The sequence below is a fragment of the Symsagittifera roscoffensis genome, chromosome 9 (assembly GCF_963678635.1).
Source record: "Symsagittifera roscoffensis chromosome 9, txSymRosc1.1, whole genome shotgun sequence".
NCBI classification, from domain to species: Eukaryota; Metazoa; Xenacoelomorpha; order Acoela; family Convolutidae; genus Symsagittifera; species Symsagittifera roscoffensis.
In genome coordinates this window covers 3,280,573-3,305,634 of record NC_087070.1, presented here as the reverse complement: position 1 = coordinate 3,305,634, position 25,062 = coordinate 3,280,573, and the positions used below count along the sequence as shown (strand labels likewise).

General features: G+C 37.2%; 2 protein-coding genes and 2 long non-coding RNA genes across 4 annotated transcripts in view; all 4 read right to left on the bottom strand.

Annotated features, from left to right (window-relative positions):
* Positions 1-848: 848 nt before the first annotated feature.
* LOC134854186 (uncharacterized) lies at positions 849-6,132 on the bottom strand. The gene is made up of 2 exons (XM_063870337.1): positions 4,898-6,132; positions 849-1,631 (listed from the first exon to the last, which is right to left on the bottom strand). The coding sequence occupies exons 1-2, from the start codon at positions 5,993-5,995 to the stop codon at positions 969-971; spliced, it is 1,761 nt and encodes a 586-aa protein (XP_063726407.1). The 5' UTR covers positions 5,996-6,132; the 3' UTR covers positions 849-968.
* Positions 6,133-12,008: 5,876 nt separating this feature from the next.
* On the bottom strand, positions 12,009-13,260 carry LOC134854653 (uncharacterized). Its single transcript, XR_010164425.1, has 2 exons — positions 13,170-13,260; positions 12,009-12,551 (listed from the first exon to the last, which is right to left on the bottom strand). It is a non-coding gene; the product is annotated as an uncharacterized LOC134854653 (long non-coding RNA).
* Positions 13,261-13,262: 2 nt separating this feature from the next.
* LOC134854450 (leucine-rich repeat-containing protein 49-like) overlaps positions 13,263-25,062 on the bottom strand; it is a gene marked incomplete at its 3' end in the record, with an annotated part of 54,296 nt that continues 42,496 nt past the window's right edge. Inside the window, exons 10-16 of the mRNA XM_063870704.1 lie at positions 24,532-24,787; positions 22,150-22,233; positions 15,473-15,617; positions 14,866-15,130; positions 14,069-14,513; positions 13,658-13,854; positions 13,263-13,335 (exon numbers count right to left, since the gene is read on the bottom strand). Of these exons, the coding sequence (XP_063726774.1) occupies positions 13,263-13,335; positions 13,658-13,854; positions 14,069-14,513; positions 14,866-15,130; positions 15,473-15,617; positions 22,150-22,233; positions 24,532-24,787 (1,465 nt within the window). The remainder of the gene's footprint in view (positions 13,336-13,657; positions 13,855-14,068; positions 14,514-14,865; positions 15,131-15,472; positions 15,618-22,149; positions 22,234-24,531; positions 24,788-25,062) is intronic.
* On the bottom strand, positions 18,122-21,723 carry LOC134854654 (uncharacterized). Its single transcript, XR_010164426.1, has 3 exons — positions 21,233-21,723; positions 20,609-20,955; positions 18,122-18,340 (listed from the first exon to the last, which is right to left on the bottom strand). It is a non-coding gene; the product is annotated as an uncharacterized LOC134854654 (long non-coding RNA).

The following is a 25,062-nucleotide window of genomic DNA, read 5'->3' as shown; positions in this document are numbered from 1 at the left end:
GATAACCGCTGAAGTGTAAACATATAGGCTCGGATGTATGCTAATGTAGTCTCGGAAGTATGAGCGTATAGTTGCAGCAGTAAAATAATAGTCACGGAAATGAAAACATACAATCGTCGAAGTATGAACATATAGTCACAGAAGTATAAACATACATTTACGGAACATGAACATAAAGTCACGGAAGTACGAACACAAAGTCACGAAAGTACGAACATATAGTCGCGGAAGTATGAACATATATAGTCACGGAAGTATAAACATACAGTCACGGAAGATGAACATATAGTCACGGAAGTATAAACATACAGTCACGGAAGATGAACATATGGTCACGGAAGTACGAACTAATAGTCGCCGAAGTTTGAACATATCGTCAAGGAAGTATAAAAATACAGTCACGGAAGATGAACATATAGTCACGGAAATACGAACTAATAGTCGCGGAAGTATGAACATATAGTCACGGAAGTAAAACATACAGTCACGGAAGATGAACATATAGTCACGGAAGTATAAACTTACAGTCACGGAAGATGAACATATGGTCACGGAAGTACGAACTAATAGTCGCGGAAGTTTGAACGTATAGTCACGGAAGTATAAACGTACAGTCACGGAAGATGAACATATAGTCACGGAAGTACGAACTAATAGTCGCGGAAGTATGAACATATACTCACGGAAGTATAAACATACAGTCACGGAAGATGAACATATAGTCACGGAAGTACGAACTAATAGTCGCGGAAGTATGAACATATAGTCGCCGACATTAGAACATAGAGTCGCGGAAGTATATAGAAAAAAGAATGAATGAAAAAGCCAACAATAATGAATTTCAGCATTTCTTGCAAGCATAAATGTACTATAGCTTAAACACAAAACAGTTTTATTACAAATAAGGTTAACGATTTAAATTAAATTGCTTCTGAACGCGCAAATCTGTTACGATGATTGGTTTAAGGTTATCGTTGGTTTTGGTAGTTAGCTGATGACCAATTCGGCCGGGTGACATTTCGGTTGATCGCACCGTTGTGTCTAAAATTTTCCGATGAATGTTCTTGACTGGTTGTCCGATGCCGAGTGATTCGTCTTTCGTTCGTCACACTTCGTGAAATTGACGAGGCGTTCTGTCGTTCCAATGAAGTCCACTGATTTAGGTTTTGATCACGACTTGTTTCACCTATTACGTAATTTTTACCTGGTCTTGACGGATTGGAGCCATCTGATTGGTCGAAAGAGACTCTCGGCCTAGAAGAATCTGATTGGACCGGTCTTTTCCATCTGCCGCTGGGTGGTTGGCTGAAATTTAAATCATTTTCAAATCTTGATTCTCGAGGATCGTTAAAACTTACAGAAGGCCTGAAAGTGTTGTCATTAAATTGCTGTCGAACAGGAACACTTTGATTATCGAAGCTATAAGATCTCATATTTGAACTGGGATCAGCAGGTTTCGAATTGTCCGATTTTCCATTGAGCATGTGTGTTTGCGACGCCGCCAATCGGTTGCTAGGCGGGATCAGTCGTGGCATTGTGGGGTCGAAAAGAGGATCTGAAACGAGTCTCGAGGCGGCAACTGGTCTTCCTTGTATTTCTGTGACTGAACTGTCATTCTGCACGATGGAAATCTGAACGAAAACTTTTTCAAAAGAACAAGAATGGAAATAGTTTATGCTATTGGCGCAGAAAATTCCAGATTAAACAACCTTTTACAAAAAAAAAAACAAAAAAAATCGAAAAACAGTTAATGTTATTCTTTTCCTTACTAATTTTGTTATTCCGATCTTTGAAAATCGGGAGGAACTTTGTACTCGGGTGCACTTTAGTTTTTCTCTTTTTTTCTTTTGTTTTCCACGCAAAATCAGGTATCACAAATAATCATTGGACTGGGTTGAGTGATAAATATCAATTTAAAGCCCTTACAGTCGTGACTCGAACCACATTAAAAAAATTTCAAATGTCGGGAAACCGGTTTGAAATTTTCGATTTTTCGTCTTATTTCGAGCGAATAAGGCGAGCGAGCAGTCTCATTTTACTTGCTTAATAGATTAAAATAGCGGAATTTTAAAAGTAAAAACCTGGTTTTATTTGAGTAACTTTCGTTTACTTTGAGTATTTTGGCGCCTTTTTTGAATCATTTTTTTTTTCGTTTTTCTAACATTTTTTCTACCAAAAAATTGTTCTTAATTTTGCTCATTTTACTATGGCTATCGAATATACCTAATCCCCAGTTCTTGATTCAACTTTTAATACCCATTCCAAAAAAAACTACAATAATTCGAAAAAAGTTTGTTGTCTTTTTTAAGACTTTGGTCGGAACATTCTATGCTAGGTAATTTCTTTTTTTTAAAAAAACTTTTTTTAAAAAGTAGTCTAAAACATCGAAAACGTTGACTCAATTGACGGCCTGGTAATTTGACGGTCAGGTAGTTTCATTTTTTCAAAAACTTTTTTCTGCAGTTAGTTGGTCGCAAAGTAGTCTAAAACATTGCAAGCTTTGACTTAATTGAACACAGATATTTTTTGGAATGGGGTTTGGGGGAGGGGGTTGACCAGTATGCGTAGTCGAGCAGTGTGTGTTTTTATTATATATATACATACATCATTTACGCCAAAAGCATTTTGTAAGTAGCTAAATTTTGAGAAAAGTGGGTTGGTGTTCCGGAAATGAGCCAGAAAAAAATAATTCACGATGGTTCTGGAAATGGTTCTTTGTAAATCAGAGAGTTTCCAGTTTTAAAAAGTACCCGGAATCGAATCTCTTACCATGTAGTTCCAAATGTGGGCGCGGATTGGTGGATTGCACCTGTGTGCAAAATTGGCAAAACCAATCATTGCACTTGAGTTGACTTTGTTGCAAATTGAAACACCTAGCCTTCTCACATGCAAATTATGCGGCCGTTATTTTTTTAATTTACTGAATTTTGCCACCGAAGATACTTTTAGAAAATCTTCAGAGTTCATCAACCAAAAAGATATTCTTAAGTTATAAGCTGTCCTCCGCACGCCTTTTTTATAGCCGGAGTTAAACCACTGGTAAAATGTTATGTTCGACGAGATTGCTGATATTGTCTAAAAAGCTTCGAAAATAAATTTGAAAAAACTTTTCGGCTATTTTTTTCACAATAGATTTCAAGCACGGAACTCTTAAGAATTCTGACTCGCTTTTTCAAAAAATAAACCCTTTTCACTCTTTTGCCACAAATTGCGTTATAATAGCTTGCAAAAAAAAACATCCGTTTTGGTCAGCAAAGAACGAAGGTAAATAAATAGGGCAAAATTATTTCAAAGAAATTTTTTCAGGGCCAAACAAACTGAATCTTTTCAAACTCTTGTGTAACGCCCAAAAATATGCCTTGTTCCTTGTTGTATATACTTGTCCGACTTCAAACTCCTCCGAGAAAGCTAATATTTGATGAAAATCGCCGAATTGGTTATATAGGTCGTCATTTCCTCTCAACCCTAACCATACTCAAAATGTATAATTTGGTGCCTTTATGATAATGTCAAGGACAATTATCTAGAAATATGGAATGGTAAAATGATACAACAGAATAGACACAATGGGAATGACTTGTAACCATGCATGAAGAAATGACAAAAAAAACTATCCGAATTGTTTATGATTCAAAAACGTGATTTTTGTTTAACTTTGCAGAGGCGAAGTGGAACTTTGCACCACTTGCGATACAACACAAATATAGCATGGCAAATCAGCCGACAAAGTTTCTACAAAAACAACTCATTCGAAAAGAATAATCACAGTGTCCAAACAACTCATTCGAAAAGAATAATCACAGTGTCCAAACAACTACAGTCAAGGGACAAGCAAGTGAACAAAATCTTTTCTTCACATTTTGTGGTTTCTTCTGCATTTTTATAAGATATAGGTTACAGGGTTCAAATTTTGACGCGATAGTTGAAATTATTTTTAAAAAGCTAGCGGGATTAACTTTTGAGAAAGTTTTTATTTGAAGGCATAAACCTGCCAGTATATCATAAAAAGCTCCGGAGGTGTTTTTGTGTGGTAGTACTTTTGCAAACAACACAAGGAAAATGAAATTATGGGTTCAAAGCGTTCTTTGGAAATCTGATGAGCTTGACTTTTTCTGTCTGCCGCTGAAAAACGACAGACAAAAAATTGAAATCGAAGAGTTACTTCGTCCGGCTTCAAAAAATAGTCTTTTTTGACAATAGAGACAATAAAATTTCTTGGGCGCTCATACTAGAAAGTTGAACAAATCTTAGCAACCACATAACTGCTTATAAGAAAAAATTCGCTATTCGCAATTTTCAGATTATCGCGACTAATTTTCAGAAAATCGCGAACACTGTCCAGACTATCGCGGTCAATTTTCAGACTATCATGTCTGATTTCCACACTATCAGGATTAGTAACTATCGCGACTATTTTTCAAACTCTGGTGATCATTTTTTATACTATATTGCGACTACTTTCAAGAGTATCGCGGCATTATTTCAGACTATCGCAACTAAATTCCAAACTATCGTTAACGAAACTCGAGATTTCCGGACATCATCCATAACTTTAAAATACCACTATGAATTTTTAGTCTGTGAATTAAAATTGGCAAAATTTTGAAAGTCTGGAAATTAGTATGGACCTGGCCGCGGGAAGTTTTCCTTAAATGTTTTTTTTTCTTTTTTAACTAGAAACGTTTCAAGGAGCTATCTCAGAAGTCTAATAAGCTCACATTTAAATTTCTGTGTCTATTTTTTGTAATTTTACGCGGAATCCACCTAACTTTTGTAAGTGGAATCCATTTACATTTTGAAACATGTTTAAAAATTTGTCTCTGGATTCTAGTGACCTACAAACACCAAATGGTGCACCTATCCAGTGCACAGTTTGGCTTCGTAATGAAATTCTTACCCCATTAGCATTGTTCACATGAAGTACAGTCGAGCTGATTTTCCGCTGGTCAGTTCCATTTGCCGCTCTTTTTTGTTTCGCGCGCTCCAGCGCTGCCTCTAGACCAGAATCCGTTGTTTCTAAATCCAGATCTCGGTGACCTCTCGGACCCGATCTGAAGTTATTCACGGGACCGAACGATCCTCGTCTATCTCGCAAATCATCGTTAAATTCTTCGTGTTTATTGTCCTGCCGAATTTGTAAACTGGTCGTTGAGTTAAACTTTGGTCGTGTGCGATTTCTCGGCTCTTGGTTCGGCGCTTCGGTGTAAGTTGTCGTTGAGACTCGACTGTTTGCCGAAGTTCTCATCGCGAGTTCAGTAGTGCTTGTCGAATACTCGCGACCTCGAGTTGGTCCAATGGGGACGTTAATTTCAGTACGAGATCCACGAAGTCTTAAATCATTCACACTTTGAGTGTTCAGTCTGGTTCTGGACCCACTGCGGTCGTCGCCTCTTGCACCGTGCATTAAAGAAGGGATGCTTAAATTACTAGAACTGTCACACATGCTGGCCAAATTGTTGCTGGACAGTCTGGTCCATGTTTTGGCCTTGACCTCAATCGGTTGTCCGATATTTGAACGTTCGTCCCCATTTGCACGACTTGACTTGCGACTCGGCAGCGTTTGAGATTCGGCGTAACTTCCAATCGGTCCGAACTGAGATCCGGGAGTCGTGCGCCGGTTGTATTTTCTGGGCGCGTCGAAGTTTCCGTCAACGCCACTGGTCGTAACATCATTTACGACTCGTGGAGCCGAACTGGGACGAAGACGTGGGTTAACGGCCGAAGTCGGGCCCGAGTAGTTTGAATTTCGAGTCGAATTTACAGATAAGTTGTCGGGTGAGATCACATCATTACGTCGACTATTGCTATCGATTACATAATTTTGCCGAGTCGCACGGGAATATGGTGATGAATTTATGGCTGGGTTGGTGCTGAAACTCTGCGATCGTTGCGGAAAACTATTGTCTCGACTGCGTTCGGCTGGATTTAAAGAAAACCCCGAATTCAGCTCCCCCGATTTCTTCCGCGACAGTAGAAACACGTAACTCGACGACATAGTTTATTTCAACATTGGGAACATTTCACAGAATTTGAGCAGAAAAACAGTTGCGCTTTGGTTTCAAACGGCGTTTTCCGCTGAGAAACACTGTTGATAAAAGGCCGAGTTGGTTATTTCCAAGTCAAAATGACCAATTTCATGGACCATGTTTTCCTTTAGAACAAGAAACTTAGCTGAAGTTATATATATATAGACATGTTTCGTAGTTCAGGGGCAGAAAAATCGACAGTTTTTGGTCGTTAACTTTATTAGAAATATCTCCAAGCATACAATCCAATATTTGAGAGCATTGAAAGCGATTTTAACTTATGGTCTTATGATTGAATTGTCGCCTAAATGGTAAAATTTATCTTTCTTTAAAGCTAAATATGTTCTCAGTTCTGCCGGTATTTGAGGCTTGTCGCCTTTTCCTTGCCATATTTTATCTCAGAAACGCAACGGGTACTTTCAGCTATTTTCAATGCTGATTTCCATAACCCAGTTATAAATTTAACTCGTTATATTGGAATTCTAAATTAAGTTAGGGCTTCAAATGTATATTGTAACCTACCTAATCCTGGTTTTGACAGAGTAAACAGTTCAAATTGAAACGAACACTTACTTTTCGTTTCCCGTAACACTTTCAGTATTTTCCTGAACTTCTAAGGATTTTACAAAGAAGAGAAACCTTCCAGTGAAGTTCTTTCAACAATCTACTTCTGAAAATTTTCGTCAAACCTCATTAAAAACACTCTCCTTATAAACTTACTTTTATTTATACTTTTTCACTTTTTCCTCAGTTATCGCTGCATCATGATTTTGATCATTTCATCGTGACTATGGCACTCTATGGCTAAGATTAACTATCCGTCAATCACGACAAGAATATACAATAATATGTCCCTATTTCCTTCTGCAAAATGGATAACTTTGGATCTGAGGAGTAGACTGATTTCCGATGAAAAAAGACTGCACAAAAGTCTTGGTTTTAATATGAATTTTTTGCCACATAATTTTCGAACCAATTGGGTTAAGCAAGCTATAAGAATCATCGAAAAATTGCCACGTTAGAATCGTTTTTTTCCACGTAAACGCCATTCAAAACCTAGTTATAAAAATTCTTTTCCCAGAAAATCGAAATTTCGATCTTCTTTTCAATCAGTCGTCTCAGTCTACGTATTCTACCTTTAAACTAAATGGGTAAATCAAGTATGAAGTTGTTTATTGTTTCCTCAATTACTATACCCGAAGGGTTTGATATGCGCACAGTTTCGGGACTGAATTCTCAATAAGTATACTTTTAGTCAGAAAACAGCTTGGTTCAGTTTTGACTTCAAGCTAACTTCTACCTGAAAACGAACATGCTCTAAAAAGTAAAGTCATAAAATTCAATTTCTAATATTACTCGCAATAGGACTCTTCGTTCAGGGCAAAACGTTGAATGTTGCAAGTGCCTTCTAGCGTGTTTAAAAAATTTCGAACCCTCTAAAGCCCCCCCCCCCCACCCCCCCAACACGCTATGCATGCAAATTGATGAGTTTGACGCCGGGTAACCTGCATGTTAACAAGATTAACAAGATTAACAAGACCCAATTACTTGCCTCAAACACATTTGGAAGGTTTTGTGAGCCGGATTAAATCGCCGCATACGTATTTAGCTTGAAATAAATTGCGCGTTAATTGTCCGCGATACATTTCGCGCGAAAAATTCGATTCTAAACTGACTATTCGAAAAACCAAAAATTGTTCGAAGCCAGAAATGACCCCGCAATAGAATATTCCGTCACTTTCCAGAAAATTCGCAGCAGCAAAACATTAACAAAAATTTTAAGAATCTTGGAGGTAAACTCATTTATTCATTGTAGCAAGAACTAGCTGGGTTCTCATAATTTTGCAGCGCACAATATCCAAAGTAGATTAACCTTTTGAACCAAAAAGGTTGAACTTTTCGAAAACATGAAAAACGTATTAAAAGAGCGGGTTGATTTCATTTTAATCGAACAGATCAAAGCGCTTTTTCACAATTTTTTGTAAAAATTAGCAAGATTGTAAAATGACAGCCTGTTGAAACTTTTTTGCGCAAGTTAACACAAATTTGCATTGGAATAAATCCGCATCGGAAACCAATGGATTACAATTGGTTATATTCTCATTGCATAGCCAGTCTCTACATAACTCTAAGAAAATCGATTATAATCGAATTAAGATGGATTAAAACGCTGCTATTTTTAAAGCAATAAATCCATTTTAAATAGATTATTATTTAAACTAGCTGTGGAAGTTGCATTTTCTGATCAAACCGTAGATAGGTTATAAAAATTATTATACTTAATTTATTTGAAAGTAAATAATTTTAATGGTTTAGAATTGATTGCTGATCAGGTATGAATATATTGGGCGAAGTTTTTATTAACCGAAAATGAAAAAAAAAGTAATTCATCCGAAATCTAAAGTTTCAGCTGCAGATCTTTTTGATTTCGCAGAACTTGATTTTTCTGCACGTATATTGAGACATCAGCAACTGGCACAATTTATACAGCAAGAGTTTTTTTGCCGAAATAATATTAAATTCATGTTTCACGACACGTTTTTTATTTTGCGTATAATTGTTTTTGCCTAATGAAGCCGCTTATAATTGAGCCACGAGGCCTGCGTTCAGTAATCCGTGGAAATTTCCGAGAAGCAGAACAAACAATAGTGCAAACATCCGAAAAAAAAAATACTAATGAGTTTGATGAGTTCCAAAAAAGTTTTAAATGAGTTTTAATGAGTTCCAAAAAAGTTTGAGGTTGTTTTGGCAAATATTAGAGCTCCGAAAGATTTCACACAGAAATTTTTTAATCTCTTGAACTCCAAACTTGCTCAGTAATTAATCAGTAATATAACGTACGACTATCAAAAAGACATTTTATTTCGCTTAACGGTATTTAATTAAGACACAGACGTGAAGCGGAGCTTAGTTACACCTCTGATAAGCACCATAGCATATTAATTTAGGTAACAAAAAAATGCAAGTCATTAATGAGAAGGAAAAATTAAATTTCATTTCAAGGAAAATCACTTTAAATTTATAATAAATAAGCTAAATTCTAAGGGAGACGCTCGCTGAGCCAAAAACGTGCCCAATATTAAAAAAAAACTTAAAAGCAAATCTAAGTTAAAAAGAAACCCTACACAGATACGAAAAGAACCTTCGCACCGCACGAATTATCGAACCAGTATAGCGTTGCAAGCTGGCAGTCAAAACTTTTTTTCATAATCAGTCAATTATCTATTTGGTTCATTTTTTCAACATTTTGTTTCGTTTAGGTCCACGTTTTACATTACTAGCAGAGTCTGCACATAGCTAGCCAATTTCTCTTCATTGTAGAACATCCGTAAATCTAGGGTAAGAAATCATGGTCTGAGCCAAGACTCCTCCACTTGGTCCTTGTGCCTCCGATGCACACACTGGAAGCACGGAGCACGGCAAAAGACAGCCGGCACTTCTCCCAGCTCATAGTTTTACTGTATGGTTTCTCCCACTTGGTAGGTAATGCTTCTCCTATTCTCCGAAGGAAACTTGCGAATTCTGGAGCAAGCATCCCATCAACAGACACGACAAGAGGAGTGAAAGACATAGGTCTTTCCTGACACGCGTCTGAATATTTTGTCTTTTTCTCAACCTCTGGGGAGTGCAAAACACTCTTGGGGCTTTTGTTCTGATAGGAGATGACGTCGGTGTCAGAGACACGAATATCAAAAGACGCTCCTCCCTGTCTAACATAAACTCCACGACAAAACAAATCTGCAATTAATGCGGGTGTCTCATCTTGCTGGTTGTATTCTCTAATAACAGGCTCTCTCTGTACATCCTTCCACACTAAAGAAGCTAAGTCGCCTACAGAATCCCTAATCTCATTGTGCCGTAAAGTTAAGGGAGCACCTTTTTTGCACGCTAACGCATGCCGTAGGGTGAATGGTGACTGGCAACCATCACAAAAAGTTGGCGAAGCGATCAGTTTTTGTTGTACCGGACACTCAATGCATCCCGAACCTCCACTTCCGAAAGATCAAAGTTTTCTGCAGCAATCGGAAAAGCTGGCAGTCAAAAGATTAAACAAAAGAAAAAATTTAAAAATTAAAAAAAAATCACAAAGACAGATTTTCCTTATTTTATCTTGAAAAACGTTCAATTTTAGAAAAACACGTCCAGCAATTCAATTGCCACCGTTAGATGAAAATACTTTAACAGAGCGGCAACTAAGGCGACGTAAACTTCCTTTGTGTCGAAAGCAAAACTATTCTAATGGAAAAATTGAGCAAAAAAATTAATGAACTTCTTTTTGAAACTAGATTTTTTCACTTTTTCCATGCCATTTCCCCGGTCGTATTTGGAGAGTGCAACTCATCTAATTTTTAGCAGATGAATTTCAATTTATCTCGAAAAAGCATAGATACTTGCAGCCCGCCATATCGGAAACACGATGAAAGCAAAACAATTGAGGAAACTCAACATTTTTAAATTAAAAACATGTTCTAATAGCAAGCGTACTTGTAAAACTGCGTCGCCCTGTGAATTAAAAAACACCAAGCGAATAAAAAACGTTACAGGAAACAGCAGAACAATGGTTTAAGAAAAAAACGGCAAAAAATAAAATAAGAGTTGATAAATCTAGAACCCTTTACAAAAATTCAATAAGATGAGTTATCAGAGCCAGCAGACTTTTGGAAAAGAGTCAAAGAAAGCAAAAATTAGAAAATAATGACCGCTTTTAAAAAATTAATGGCTAATTTTTATGATCAATTATGAATGCTCACAAGAGCATCCGCTTTGAAACTAACCGAAAATTGTTAGTTATTCGTAATTTCCATTGCTTTTGGAAGGCAATAAACGACTCTGATCAATTTATCTCTTTTCAGTTTCAAAATTTGGAAATCTTCTAACAAAATTTTCAAAACTTGAACAATCCATGACAGCTGAAAAGGCATCTGAAGTCATGAGTATGTGAGACTTGACTTTTTGGAACTTTCGCATAAATGGAAACAAAAACAAGATAGCCAGCCGGACAATAACTAAAATTAGACACAATCCTCAAATTAGTTAAAAATTCAGTAACCTCTGAGATTCGCACCTGCGACCTAGAGATTAAGAGACTCACACACTAATCACTCAGCCACGTAAGCTTAATAGATACCAAACAATCTCCACAAATTATGTGGATAACAGATTCTATGCAATTTGCAATGCTACATTGAAACTTTCAAGTAAGTGAACACTTTTATTTGCGAGTTAGGTTAGAAAAAATGTTGGTAATAACACACTAAGTTGATCGCAGGTTTAACACAGAGATGAAGGTGCAATTTGCATACACAAGCAAAAATATGACCAATAATGCTACTGGGAAAAACTGAATGAGTAAACTTTGAGTCTACAAAATTACCTAAGTGACGCACACCAGTTATGAGGCATTAGCAGTAAAAAAAAACATTTATCAACTAACATGCCTCAATTTATAAAGCGGACGCATTTAAATTGGTCTGCGAAAAAGTTCATTAGAAAAGTACGACCCTGCCCATGTTCGAACCCTCTTATTTTGTCGCGGGTCTCCTTCCCTACCTCTACGCTACAGATCCATGATACCTTGAAGCTAAAATGCTATTTATAATACAATAGTCTGTGTTAACATCCTTAGCATTGGCTGTACTTAATAGTTGGTTCTTGATCAAAATGAACACTTTCAAAAGGAACACATTTTTTCGCAACAATATTTGCGTCGCAACAGTATTTGCGACTATGTTGAAAAAAAAAGAGAGTTCATACTAAAACACAAGTTTTGCTTGTGTAAACACTAGCCATAAATGAAGTAGACTAGAGATGCTCGGAAGTTTCTAAAGCTACCGAGCGTGATTATAGCAAAATGCCACCAAATGAGCACTTTTATTTGCAATTAGATTGGGAAAAAAAGGTTAAAATCAGCAATTACAGCCGGCGAATGGCAAAGCCATTTCCATGCTCGTGTTCTTGCTTCTATCTTAGTATAAAACGAAATAACAAAGTACCTTAAATTCAATTTACAACTATTTACATTTACTGCAATATACATATCTATAACTTCAGTACATTAAATAATTTTCAGTTCCTATTCAACTAGATTTGAGTTAAACCAAAATATAACTTTTTTTAACAAAAAAAAAGAATTAAATCTGACAGCGCAATTTTCGCAACTCGCGTTTCTAACTCCATTAATAACATTTGCAAGAATTTGCAAATAATTCTGTCTTAGATAAAGCATTGCACAAAAATACAAGAGTTTCATTTCTTTGGAAAGTTTACGTTGGTTCGAAACCAAGCTTTCTATGTATTATTTAGTCACACTTCGTTTTGTTATATATCGGACACTTCTATTTCTTTGAGACTCTTCGTGACGAAGGTTCTGTAGTCGACCATGTGTGTGACGTAATGGGCGACCAGTTGGTTGAACAGCTTATCCCACGTGCCATCTAGGAGTCTCTGTTTGTGTTCGATCGATAGCGCCTCCCGCATCGCACCTGTCACTAGTTTTGAGGTCACACTTCTAGCGCACACTTGCTCCTAAAACAAAATTACACTTTCAATTCCTAAATGGATACAGCCAAACTGAGATCTAATCAACCATGTTTATACTTTCATTGTATTAATATATGATGATATCATAAATAGACACAGAACTTCGCAAACACTAGCTAGAACACGACAAAAAGCAGCTTTATACAGTGCAAAAGTACTAATAAACCTCGAATTAGCAAAAACTCGGCTACGTCTGCGATTCCAACCTGCGACCTTGAGATTAAGAGTCACACACACTAACCACACAGCCAGGGAAGCTTAATAATAGACAGAAGATCAAACACTAGCCACAAATAAAGCAGAGAAGAGATGCTTTGCGATTTCGAATGCTACCGTGAAATTTCCAAATAAGTTGACAATTTTAATGAACAGTTTTATTTGCGAGTTAGGTTAGACAAAAAAGAGTAGGTTCGTAATAATAAAATAAGCTGACGCCAGAGTAAATAAGAGGGGTAACTCAACTATTGGGCTCAAACACACCTTTTGTTTCTAATTTCAAAAATAGTTTTACACGCCAGAACACCGAGCAACATCACTAAGCGTTCCTGACTAATCATTCATTATACCTGTACCAAAATTACACATACTACAATGACAACTCACATTCTCAATCATGAGTTTCTTGTCTTGGGGGACAAACTGGAGTGGATTAGTGAAGCCCCCTCTGGTGCTGCCCACTCCCCCTCCCCCAGCCCCCGCCCCCATCCGCTTCAAGTCACAGTCAGATGATGTGAGTGGATTATTGCTGCTGTTATTTCGCTTGCTGCTCCTGAAAAAAAATCTATTTGTAACTTGTGTTGCGTGGGCATTTCGTTCCATTTGTATCACATGCATTTCCAGTTAGTAGCGGGGCCTTATGCCTATCAATTATTATAATACACCAATGCAATTTTCCTAAAACTTTACAAGAGCAACCAATTAGTCGATCATCGAAGTTTCAAGAAAAATATTGCACTGCATCGATTAAATCTGAAACGGGGCACACGCTGAAACAATTTTCAGTCAAATTGCGGGCGTCAGGGCAACATATTTCATACCAAAATCTCCAATACCAAAATATCCAATGTATCGCAATTTTATATCCCTCTAACCTGCTGATATCTGCCGATGTGACTCTGGGAGTAGCGGAAGAGGTTGCCGAGGAGGCTGCCGAATGACTGCCCCCGTGACCTCCTCCCGTGGTGTGCGACTGCTGGTGACAGAGGGGGGAGACTGACAGAGTCGAATTGAGAACTGTCAGCACATCTCCAAACAACTTCTCCGCCTCCACTAGCTGCTCCTGAGTGACCTTGAAATAAAAACAGATAAACGATAGATTCAGAATCGACTATCAAAACATTCCAAAAAAATTTTTTCGCAAAAACCATCTCACACTCTTTGCAACGTAAGGTAACCATTATAAGGTTTAAGGAGACCTCAAAAATTGAAATTGATGACACTTAAATAAGATCCGGAAAGTTGAAAAAAGGTGCCTTGTTTCTACCTGGGTCCAAGCAACTTACTGGAGAATCATTGATCCTGCGAATGTTGAACTGACTCAATCTGTGCAATGCATAGTACTTCCACAACTGCATGTTGTTCACCATCGGATTTCCACTGCTTTTGATCACCAGGTGTTCGAGTTTCCTCAATTGAGCCAACGCATTCAGTTGATGCATAAATCTTATATTCGTCTCGTCGAAAATCAAAGTATTCGCATTTGGAAAGCGCGCTCTTATTTTCGCAAAGTGTGGCGATATATGATCGAAGTCTATAAACTTGAAAGATATATTTGTCACGTGACTAGCCGCCTGGACGCCCCAGTTTTTGTCGAGGGCCGGGATGGCACCGGATCCATACAGGTTAAGGACTTCGCCGTCTAAGTCTGCGAGATGGCAGTTGCTGATGTCGCATTCGCCCGAGGCAGAGGGAAGGTTTGCAGAGAGAGATACTGCGTTCACTGAATGTCTGAAAACACTTGAGAAACTCATCCGAACACTTTCCCTTGATTCTGTTGGTTCAATAAAAAATGATTGAGTTTTGCTCGTTTTATTATTTTTTTTCAGCATGGAAACTTACTATTAATTGAAATTCTCGTACAATGAGTGGAAATTTCGACGCAAGCCCTTTGTTCTTGCGCCGATCTAATTTCCATTCAAAAACGTAGCATGACTATTACTTAACATGGAGCGGGGAATTTATCAAAAACTTTGTCGACCTTTTTTAGGCGGACCTAACTGATTACCAAAATAATATTCCGGTTTCGCAAAAATTTTCGCATTAATATGCCTGTCCACCACGATTCTAATTTGACTGTTACCTGTTACTGAATGCCCTATGCTGCTCTCCACTTGCGTACCCTGTTGTCGAAGAATCCCCACTGAGCAGACGATCACTCATCCCCCCTCCCCCTCCCCCACCACCACTGCTGTCTATATTGGAAGAGACACCCCCCGATCGGGATCTGGCAGACTCTGCTCTCGAGGTGTTGGTGCCACCGCCACCTGGGAGGGTTCCAATTGAACCGCCAGTCGAATTTGAATTCACATCCAGTGCAGGTAGTTTATTACTCCCACCACCATTGCCTAACAAAAAAAAGTCCAGACTTTAAACAAACAATCAACACATCGTTGACAAACGGATTGATTAACTCATGAAAATAAACAATCTTCATTAACAATTCCAACATCTGAAATCAATAAGTTGAGTTACATACGTTACGGAACAAAATCAAATATTTTCAAGAACTTTATTCATTACCACAAGGAAAATTTTCCAAAGAATTTTCAAAAATCGGTTGGAAATTAGAGCGGCTTCATATATCCTTGAATCCTGTGATATGTTAAGTATAATGAAAAGAACTGATAACGCCGGTGTCGAATGACAAGAAAGAGTTAGACGGAATCAAAATCCTGTTGTTTTTCTACCTCGTGTCGATCCCCGATTGCTGTTGATGCCCCTGGACGCGGACGACGGTTTGTTTGCACTTGACGTGGTCGACAACTCCTGGTGTTGTCGCATGAGCTCGTCCCATTGTTTAGCCGCATTCGCGATCGCCGCTCGTTTTTTCTCCTGTAAATAAAAATTAAAGAATGTTTTGAACTGAATCATCTTTAGAGAACAAAGTAAATTATTGACTGTTTGAAATTTCAAGATAAAGGTCAAAGAATTTTAAATATTTATCAGATATATTCTTTTATTTTGCGGCGTAAGATAGTTTTTAAGAAACCATCACAAGAAAAGGAGAAAACAAAGAGTAAGCTTCAAATATAAATAAATCTACAACTTGAACTTTATTCTTCTGAATTAATCATTAAAAAAACAATTAAAACCAATACACGTGGTTCACTTGAATAGCCTGCGACATATAGTTCATACTTAGAAAGAAAGCTGCATTTCTTAAACAAATGCGGAAAAAAAACTAGGTCTAATAAGGACAAAAATGCAGAACACAAAAACTCTTCGTACTTCAAACTCTGATCCAGGAGTCAGTTGCCTTAACCATTCAACCATGGCGGGCTCTTGGGCTGATCTAATTTCACGCATACTATATTTTATATATCAGGCAGCAAAAAGAAGCTTTATTAGAGCGGATATAGCTACAGAATGCGGATCATCTCTATGACTTATCACTAAAATGTGCAACTTTGTTTGAGCGAAAATTGGACTGATCTAGAAACACTTCACTTACAAGATCCCTGGAGTAATAACGTAAAAAGGACGCCACAAAACTACAGCAAAAATTTCAAAACAATTCCAAGGCTAGGCTCCATTTTGAAAGTGAGAATGGTTATAACACTTTGATATCCATGTGTTACAAATGAAATTATTCGATGCAGTTTTAAGATTCTACAGCCAAACGACGTCAATGAAGCCCTTTCGTGCACCCTTTCGTGAAATCGACCATCACTTTAACTCTTTTTGATGTCAATGGTACATCCTTTCAGTCCCTTCAGAAGAGTATGAATATCAGAAATGAGTCATGGACATTATATTGCTTTCAAATATTTCATAGACTGAATCGCTTCGCAAAAAGTTTATGTTTTCCTAAGCAAGGTTAAAGCTATGAAACTTCAAATTGTTTCGTAGACCGATTAGGTTTGCAAAAATTTTAATCTTCTCTAAGCATGCTTTTAAAGCTATGACATTTTGTATTATTTCAAGTTATTTCATGGACCGAATCGCTTCGCAAAAAGTTCATGTTTTCCTAAGCAAGGTTCAAAGCTATGACATTTTGTATTATTACAAACTATTTCATAGATTGAAACGGTCCGCCAAAAGTTTAAGTTTTTCTAAACAAGCTTTTAAAGCTATGAAACATTGAAATATTTCAGGTTATTTCTTGGATCGAATCGGTTTGCGAAAATTTTCATTTTTTGTAAGCGAGCTTTTAAAGCTACTAAACTTTGAATTATTTCAAGATATTTCATAGACTGAATCGATTTGTGAGATGTTGGGTTTTCTAAGCGAGCTTTTTTAAGCTATGAAATTTCGAAGTATTACAGGTTTTTTGATAGACTGAATCGGTTCGCGAAAAGCTCAAGTTTTTTGAACCACCCAAGTCAAATTATGAAGTTCTGAAAACTTTCAAGTTTTTTATAGATTGAAACGGTTCGCGAAAAGTTGAAGTTTTTCTAAGCAAGCTTGTAAAGCTAGGAAACTTTGAAATACTTCAAGTTATTTCTTGGACCGAATCGGTTTGCGAAAAGTTTAAGTTTTTCTAAGCAAGCTTTTCTGGCAATGAAACGCTGAAAGTTTTCCATTTGTTTCATAGACTGAATCGGTACGCAAAATTTTCTTTCTTAGCATGGAGTTTGCTGTTTCATGTGATTCGTTCCAGACTGAACGTTTGACAGTCCCAGACAGAAATGAAATAAAATTTAGGACAGGTACTTATGGGGACTAAAATTTAGGACAGGTAAAATGAGGCAGGTACTGTCTAGCCTTGAAGTTGGATCGAGTTTATCTTCTTCTGATGGTTGCTCTGAATGCTTCTCAAACGTTGCGCTCTATAGCCTTTAAAACATTGTCTCCTGATAATTCCTGAGCATTGTGTTCAGGTAAACATTGCGTCCATAGCGCATTCCGACTTTCATTTAATATATAAGACAAAATTTGGAGGTCAGAATTATTTCAGAAATTTGATACGTTGTCCGATAAATTTGTTAAAAGCTATGATTCGTTCACACTCACAACAGAAACATTAGCCATGTGGGATCCATTGAGCCTCGAGGCAGGCAGCTGGCCGAGACATACACAGTTGGGCAGGCCATTGTGGCCTGCGGGTCCTGCCGCTCCGGTTGCATTGAAGTAGTAGGAGGGAGTGGACACTGAGGCCATAGAGTGGCCACTGTTTTTAGGGAAGAAGAGGGTCAACCAAAACAACCAACTTAAGTAGACTTGAAAAAATGAAGAAAAAAAAGACAACACAAGCTCTGCGAAACTCCTGCTTGTTATATAAAACCGTCGCTCCCAATATTTCTGTTTTACTTTTACCATCCGAAAATTTCTCCTAACGAAAAGAATATTCAATTCAATGCTCCTTAGTACAATTCATGAATTTGTCTAGCCAAATTATTTCTTTCGGGCTATTTTTTCTGTAACAAATAACTCGAGCTATACATATATTGTATGGAGGAGTATACACAATCTGGTTGATTTCATGTCCTCTTCCCTGTATCTACTATGGTGTGCTGGGTGGACCATAGGTATGGCTCCTCCTAGACCCCGTTTGTGGATGGGCGCCACGGGGTAGTGAGTCGCAGAAGCTGTATTGAAGGGCGCATAATTGTAGCCTGATGGGAGCAGGGGAGGCGTGAAAGCAATTTGAGACCGAAACCAATTTAACGATTATTTGAGATTCCTTCAAATATTCGTATGGAAAAGTTCATCTCGCTTGATAGCGACAAATGTCAATTTTATTAAATAAAAAAACAAGTTGAACTTTTATAAAAAAAGGTTATCTGCAAATTTTTGCTGGCTATAATTATCTTAAATTTTTATTGGGCTACGAAATAGGCTCATGAGGACGTATTTTTGTCAGCAATTGAAACCGTAGTTTAAGCTTAATTTTAGATTGACTACAAAAAAAAACCGTTAAATTTTGAGAATAAAAAATTTTTAACAATTAGCGGCCAATACGGTAGCAACATAAGTCGCGGATCTAAGCCCGAAAAAAGTCAATTAAAATAAGTCAAAATAAGTTAAGATTCGAAAATCAAGTAGTTAAAACAAGGTTTCGCTGAGAAAATGAAATAATTATCTTTAACCAGACTAAACGGCGTCACTACATTAGCTTAATCACATTTGCTTATCAAGTTTTTTAAAAGTCCCTTGTTTTAATATTTCTGGTATAAATTCGGTCTGGTAAAAGTTCGTTCCATGTGTTCGCTATGTATCAATGACATTACGAATTCTACTGGGACAACTTGCAACAGAAGAAAACTTGCAAAAATCGATAACTCGCAAAACTGAAAGAGCTCGCAGTTTAAACACAAGACTTCTCGTATATCAGGGCAAAGCTCTTGATTATTACGACCTTATTTTGAAACCCATTTAAAAATGTTGGCTATGAAACTAAGAAATTACTTAAAAATTGAAGAAGAAAAATTAGTAAGGTATGTTGTAGCGTCTCGTATCCAAATGATAAGACGAATTGACACGCTTCACTTTAATTTGGAACGCATAAATCCACCGCTTACGCGTGTTATAAAAACGCAAAAAAAATCGCGCGTTAATTATCCTAAGTAGGCCCAATTAGCGCTTTTCAAACCCCCATAACTTTACATTGAATGATCACAGGTGAAATAACTTTTTGAAATTCAACTGCAGAAGTCATTATCTTTCAGATGCTATTAAAAAGCTTAATTAAAAAATCAAAATAGACAGAATAACAAGACTGCTCGTATCAGGGCAAAACCCTAAATGTTCTCACTGCTTTTTATGCCTATGAAGTAGTGTTCACGTTCAAAAAACGAAAATCGAAAAAAAAAAATGAAAATTCAAAAAAAATCCCGAGTTTTTTTTGAAAGTTATATTTATATTTTGCAGAGAATTATAATTTCGCACTTAGCAAATGGTTAAATAGACCAAAGACCATTCCTCAATTCAATTTGGAATGATTTCTGAGACGGATTAAATGTCCGCTTACGCGTTAATAGCACGAAAAATGTCGTGCGTTAATTGTTTCAAATTGGCAATCTTGAAACCACCATACATTTAGGAAACATGATCACAAGTGAAATATCTTGTTTAGATTTGAACTCAAAGCAACAATAACTTTCGAATGGAATTTAAAAAACTTTGTCCAAAATGGCTACTTAAAAATCGAAACTTGTCGGGAGAAAAAACCATCCCGAGCACAAACATTCCGTCATTTTCTTCTATATTAGTCGGAACAAAAACCAGTCCAAGCATAATAGTCCTCCTTAGTCGGAACAATTAATTAACACAGAGACAAGGCTGCGCTTCGCAAACACTAGCGAGAACACGACAAAAAGCAGCTCTATAAAGTGCAATAAGAATAAGACGAAATAAGCCTCAAATTAGAAAAAACTCGGCTGCGTCTCGGATTCGACCTAGATATTAAGTGACTCACACACTAACCCCTCAGCCACGTACGCTTAATGAGTACCAAACACTAGCCACGAATAAAGCAGAGTACATATGCTATGAAATTTCCAATGCTAGAGATCGTGATTTTAGCAAAATTGCAACGAAATAAGTGAACACTTTTATTTGCGGGTTAGGTTAGAAAAAAAGAAGGTTCGTATTAATGCACTAACGCTCGCTAGTCTAAATAGCGTCATTGGTTAACCAGCTACCGCTTTTTCCGCTGCTCTTACATTCAGCACGAATAGTATAATGCGCATGAACCAGCGTTGATGGCCGCTAATCTAAATTGTTTTGCTAGATAATTGAAGATATATGCGAAAATGGTTTTTAATTGCAAGTTTTCTTTTGTTGCAAGTTGTCGTATTACGGTACGAATAGCCATAAGTTTTGAAGAAAGTGACGGAATATTTGTGCTCGTGTCTTTTTTAGGTTTCAAATTGCGTGCATGCCTGAATAATGGCTGCTGGCCATTGGTTGCGAATTTTCCGACGTATTCGAGCGGTTCTTATTTTCACTCGCTGTAGGTTCTTGAGTTCTCGTTTCCACTACAGCCGTTCTTTCGGCCGGCGGTGAACTGTAAGACTTCTTAAGCAATGCTTTCGTCAAATGTCCACTTTTCTGCTCTTCGAACTTCTTTTTAGAATTCTTCGAGTTTGGATTTCTACAAGCAGTATTCTTTCTTTCTTTGTGAATTGTAGATGATATGTTCCAAGTTGAAGTTAGAGACCTTTCTAACGGGAAAGTCCTGGTAATGTTTCCGTGTATGTTTAAATAAGGCAGATACTCGTGTTTTAAACTATGCAAGGGTTCAAGTATGTTAGTTGGGTCCCTACCTTAAGTATAGATTGATCCTTAAAAAATATATCATTGAATATTTTGGAAAAATGTAAAACTATTTGATTGAGCTCGCCGATTTGTTAGAAAAACGGATTCTAGTCCAATTAAGTTAATATGCCAAGTAGATTGCAAGTTAAGACCAAGTTTTCACACCCCCCCCCCCCGTCCTACCCCTACAAAGTTTGCCATCATTCTTGTTTTTTTTTTCTGAAGAGACCCTACAACCATACTTGTACCTATGTGAGTAGCCAATGGATATCGACTGGTAAGTGTTTTGCCTGTATAATTTCGGAGGACGGTTTTGTTCAACTTGATTCTGACTGTCAATACTATTTTGGTTCTGGTTTGCAGCAGGAATTCTCACATCTACAGGTACAGGTGTTGTAGCGCGAGATACATTTTGACAGTTATGACCGCCAGAGAACCGGTCGGAATTCTGGTCAAAATCGCTGGCCTGTACTGGTGTCTTATGATTACAATAACACTGATGATTGTTTAGAACTGAGTGGGAATTCTGTTTTTGATAATCAGCAAACGAAAAGGACATTTCAGTTTCATCAAAGCCAACTGGAAACGTAATGAAAAGCGTGAACAAACGAGCCCAGCTGTAAACAATAATAAACGACAACATCGATAACAATAACTTACAGTTTTGGAAAACAAGTCAACCAAAGAAGACATGAAATTCATTTCACCAAAACCACAAACAAAAATATGAAAATTCTATTCCTCAACAATCTTATGACTCAAGAATAAATAAAAAACAACACACAGTCATGGTTTTAATTTTTATGGCCGTTTCAACAAAAGAACCATTTACAACAATTCATTTTATTCTAACTTTTCCATTATCTAAATTCAAAACGAAACGAAAGTAGCAGGTTGCTGTGCAAATAGCACATAATTTTTCAATGCCAGTAATCATCTTGAAAAAATTAACATAGCCAACAGACTGTTGGAAAAGAGTCAATGAACGCAACGAAACTAACATACTGACTTGTTTTTTTTTAATTTGAGAAATAATCTCAAATTACAAATTTGAAAGAAAAATAGATAACTCTAAAGCTATTGGAATTTCAATAACAATTTATGCTTGACACTTAATAATCAGCAATCTAATTGTAATTAGTACAAATTACAAAGCATAACTGACCTTCATGGCCTGTGAGCGGGCGAGTTCCTTCAACTTTTCCTCTTCTTTGCGAGACGCCATCAACGCACCTCTGCGCTCCTCGTCCTGAAACAAAGCACAGCTGTTTAAAACTCTTTCCATACCTGTGAAAGTGTTTGTTCATGCTGATGAGAATATTCCGACAAAAAAGAATTGGACAAACGCAGACGACCATTTAATTTTTCTAGAAAAAATCTCAAATATGAGTTCGAAAGAACACTTCAATTTCAATAGTACGCTAAAAAAAACTAGAGAACACAGACAGTTGGAAAAGAGTCAATGAATGCAAGTAACCAGAAAAAGCTACGGATTTATTTTAACTTTCGATTTTCTAGAAAAAAAATTGATGGCCTTAAGCTCTTTGAATTTCTGAAATAATTTATGATGGACATTTTTTTTGATAAAACACCTATTTTGATAAAACTGGATCAACAGGTAAAATTATTATTTCACTGGGAAACCTAATAATTAATTTTCATTTTCATTAGAAGTCGATCACGTTTTTCGTGACCTTTACACGTTCGGTGTTCGATAGTGGAGTTTGCCTACCTTTTAACAAAGGAAATGAACTGAATTAAAAAAAAATCAAAATCAAGCCGCGAAAAAGTAATTTTGAGCCTGACCAAATTTTAAAATTTTTCCTGAAAAAAAAGAAAAAAATCATAGCTACCTATATAGGAGTCTGAACTACGTTCATCGACTCTTAAAAATTGCTCGACCTTGTACTGAAGAATTCCCTTCAAAAGAGAACTCTCAAAGTGATATTAAAAAAGTCACGTGCCCTTGCCGACGATTTCGATGCACTCCTCAATTGCAGTACTTTTTTGCGCCACAGTTCTAGGGAAGTTTCTTGCCTCTCCAAATCAAACCCTCGCGACTGAGTTTCAACAATGTTTTCACTATCATTACGAGGAGTTGGCGATGGATTCTCTGTTTTGGATAACGACACACGGTATTGGAGGCCGGCGTTCGGAGCTTTGGGGTTCGTGTGAACGTAAAATGTCGGGCGAAAACTCTTGCGTAAACTATCTAGATCCATTTTTACTGAGACAATTTGGATATCTAATCCATTATTTCCGTGATTTAGATAAGGTTAAAACAAAGTTTCGGATACTGAAAACAAAACAATAAAACGATAGTTACCAAATATAGGCAACAAAAATTACCGAAAAATAGAAAGTTGTCTGGTATCAACTAGAAAGTAAACTGGTATCAATTAATTCTCAGTATCAACTACTTGTTTATTTTCAATGTAAGAACAAGAAAAAACTCAGTTCTAAATGTCATAAAAAATTGGTAAATCAAAACAAAGCCAGAGTAAGTTTCACCGGTAAAAATCTTAGCAGCACTTTTGCTTAAGCACAGTTGCTTATCGCATTAACTTGCTATCACAGCTGTGACGCGTCACTGATTGAAGAGGCTTTGTAGCAGTAATCTAGAGCCACTTCGATTTTCAAGGCGTCTTTGATTAAAACGAAATGGTAGTTCTACCTCAGATCACTTGTCAAAACAACATGAACACTTCAGTTTGCTCAGTAGCTCAAGTCCGATTTCCGCCAAAAACTCATTTGATAAACACCACTGGTTAAACTGAAGAAAACTTACAAGCAGCGCAAAGGTGCACTTCACTTACACAAGCAAATTGGTCTTTTCTGTTATACGACCCAAAAATATTCAATTTGTAAACTTGAATGTTCGATCATATAGCTTAAAATTAACTGATTGGTTGAAATTAATTCCAGCAAAACTAGAACTGAATTTGAATGACAATAGAAACTCGATTAATAATATGGTAATTTTGGAACGTATAACAGAAAAGTTCCAAATAAAAAAACAACGAACCGTTATAGTGGTGAGGGGAGGAGTAAACACCTGTCATTCTTTGCAAAAAAGAATACTGCTTAAATGCTTATGTTAACCAAACTAAACTCAACAGTCGACAATTCGTAATAAGGCATTGGCAAGTATAATACGCTTGCTCCGCTGCGCTTACCTGCGGCACGAGAGAATACTGCGCGTGAATCAGTGTTCGGCGCTTAATCTACTGTTACGAATTATGGCTGAAAATCAGTTTTGAGCGAAAAAATCTGTTAGCTATGGGGTTTTTCTGGGTTATCCCCCTTAATATTTAAAAGTCCCCCTCAATATTTAAATTCTGCTGTGCCCTACAAAGGAGCCTTAGAAAACTTTGGAGCTGATTGGCCGAAAATCGCTATCATTTGGGTGTCCAGACGTTCGAACACGTGAAGTTGGGCTATCAAAGCTCGCAAATATAAGTAGCCACGACGTTTCTTGGATGATAGTCAATATCTACTGTGACTTAAATATCTGTCATGACTTCTTTACATTCAGATTCGAACTAACCGATATGCGTTTCATATCCAGCTGTCTCAAGTTCGAAATCTGACATATCAGCTTCTGTCTATACGTCAAACATGACCCCCCTCCTTGGATATTAATTCCTCCCGGACCTCCGCCAGACCTCTGAGCACCCTGATTGGTAGAGTTGATTGAGTCTGCGGATGTTGAAGGGCCGTTGGGGTTGTCTGACACTGGATTCCCGTCTAGTGTCACTTCCAGAAGACTCTGGCTGCCCGACAGGGACCTCATGTCATTCAGACTGGAACAGAGAGTGAAATTTACTTTAATTTAGCCCAGAAAAACATAACCCCTTAACATTCCAACCCCATAATTAAACCCCCAATCCCTCTCCTGTATCTAAGGGAGCAATTCCTTAAATTCAAACTCCACTGATGAGTAACAGCTGGATAAACCTTTTTAAGATGCTCATTATCAGATATCATAAGTAGAAGGAGCAATGTCAAAGCGGCTAGCGTCCCCGCCTTTCAGTCTAAAGCTAGGTGATTGATACCCACTATAATCCGTGCGTGAGTG

Coding starts and splice junctions, on each gene's coding strand:
- LOC134854186 (XM_063870337.1), bottom strand. CDS start 5,995: ATGTCGTCGAGTTACGTGTTTCTACTGTCGCGGAAGAAATCGGGGGAG. Junction 1,632..4,897: donor ATGTGAACAATGCTAATGGG/GTAAGAATTTCA, acceptor GTTTTCGTTCAG/ATTTCCATCGTGCAGAATGA.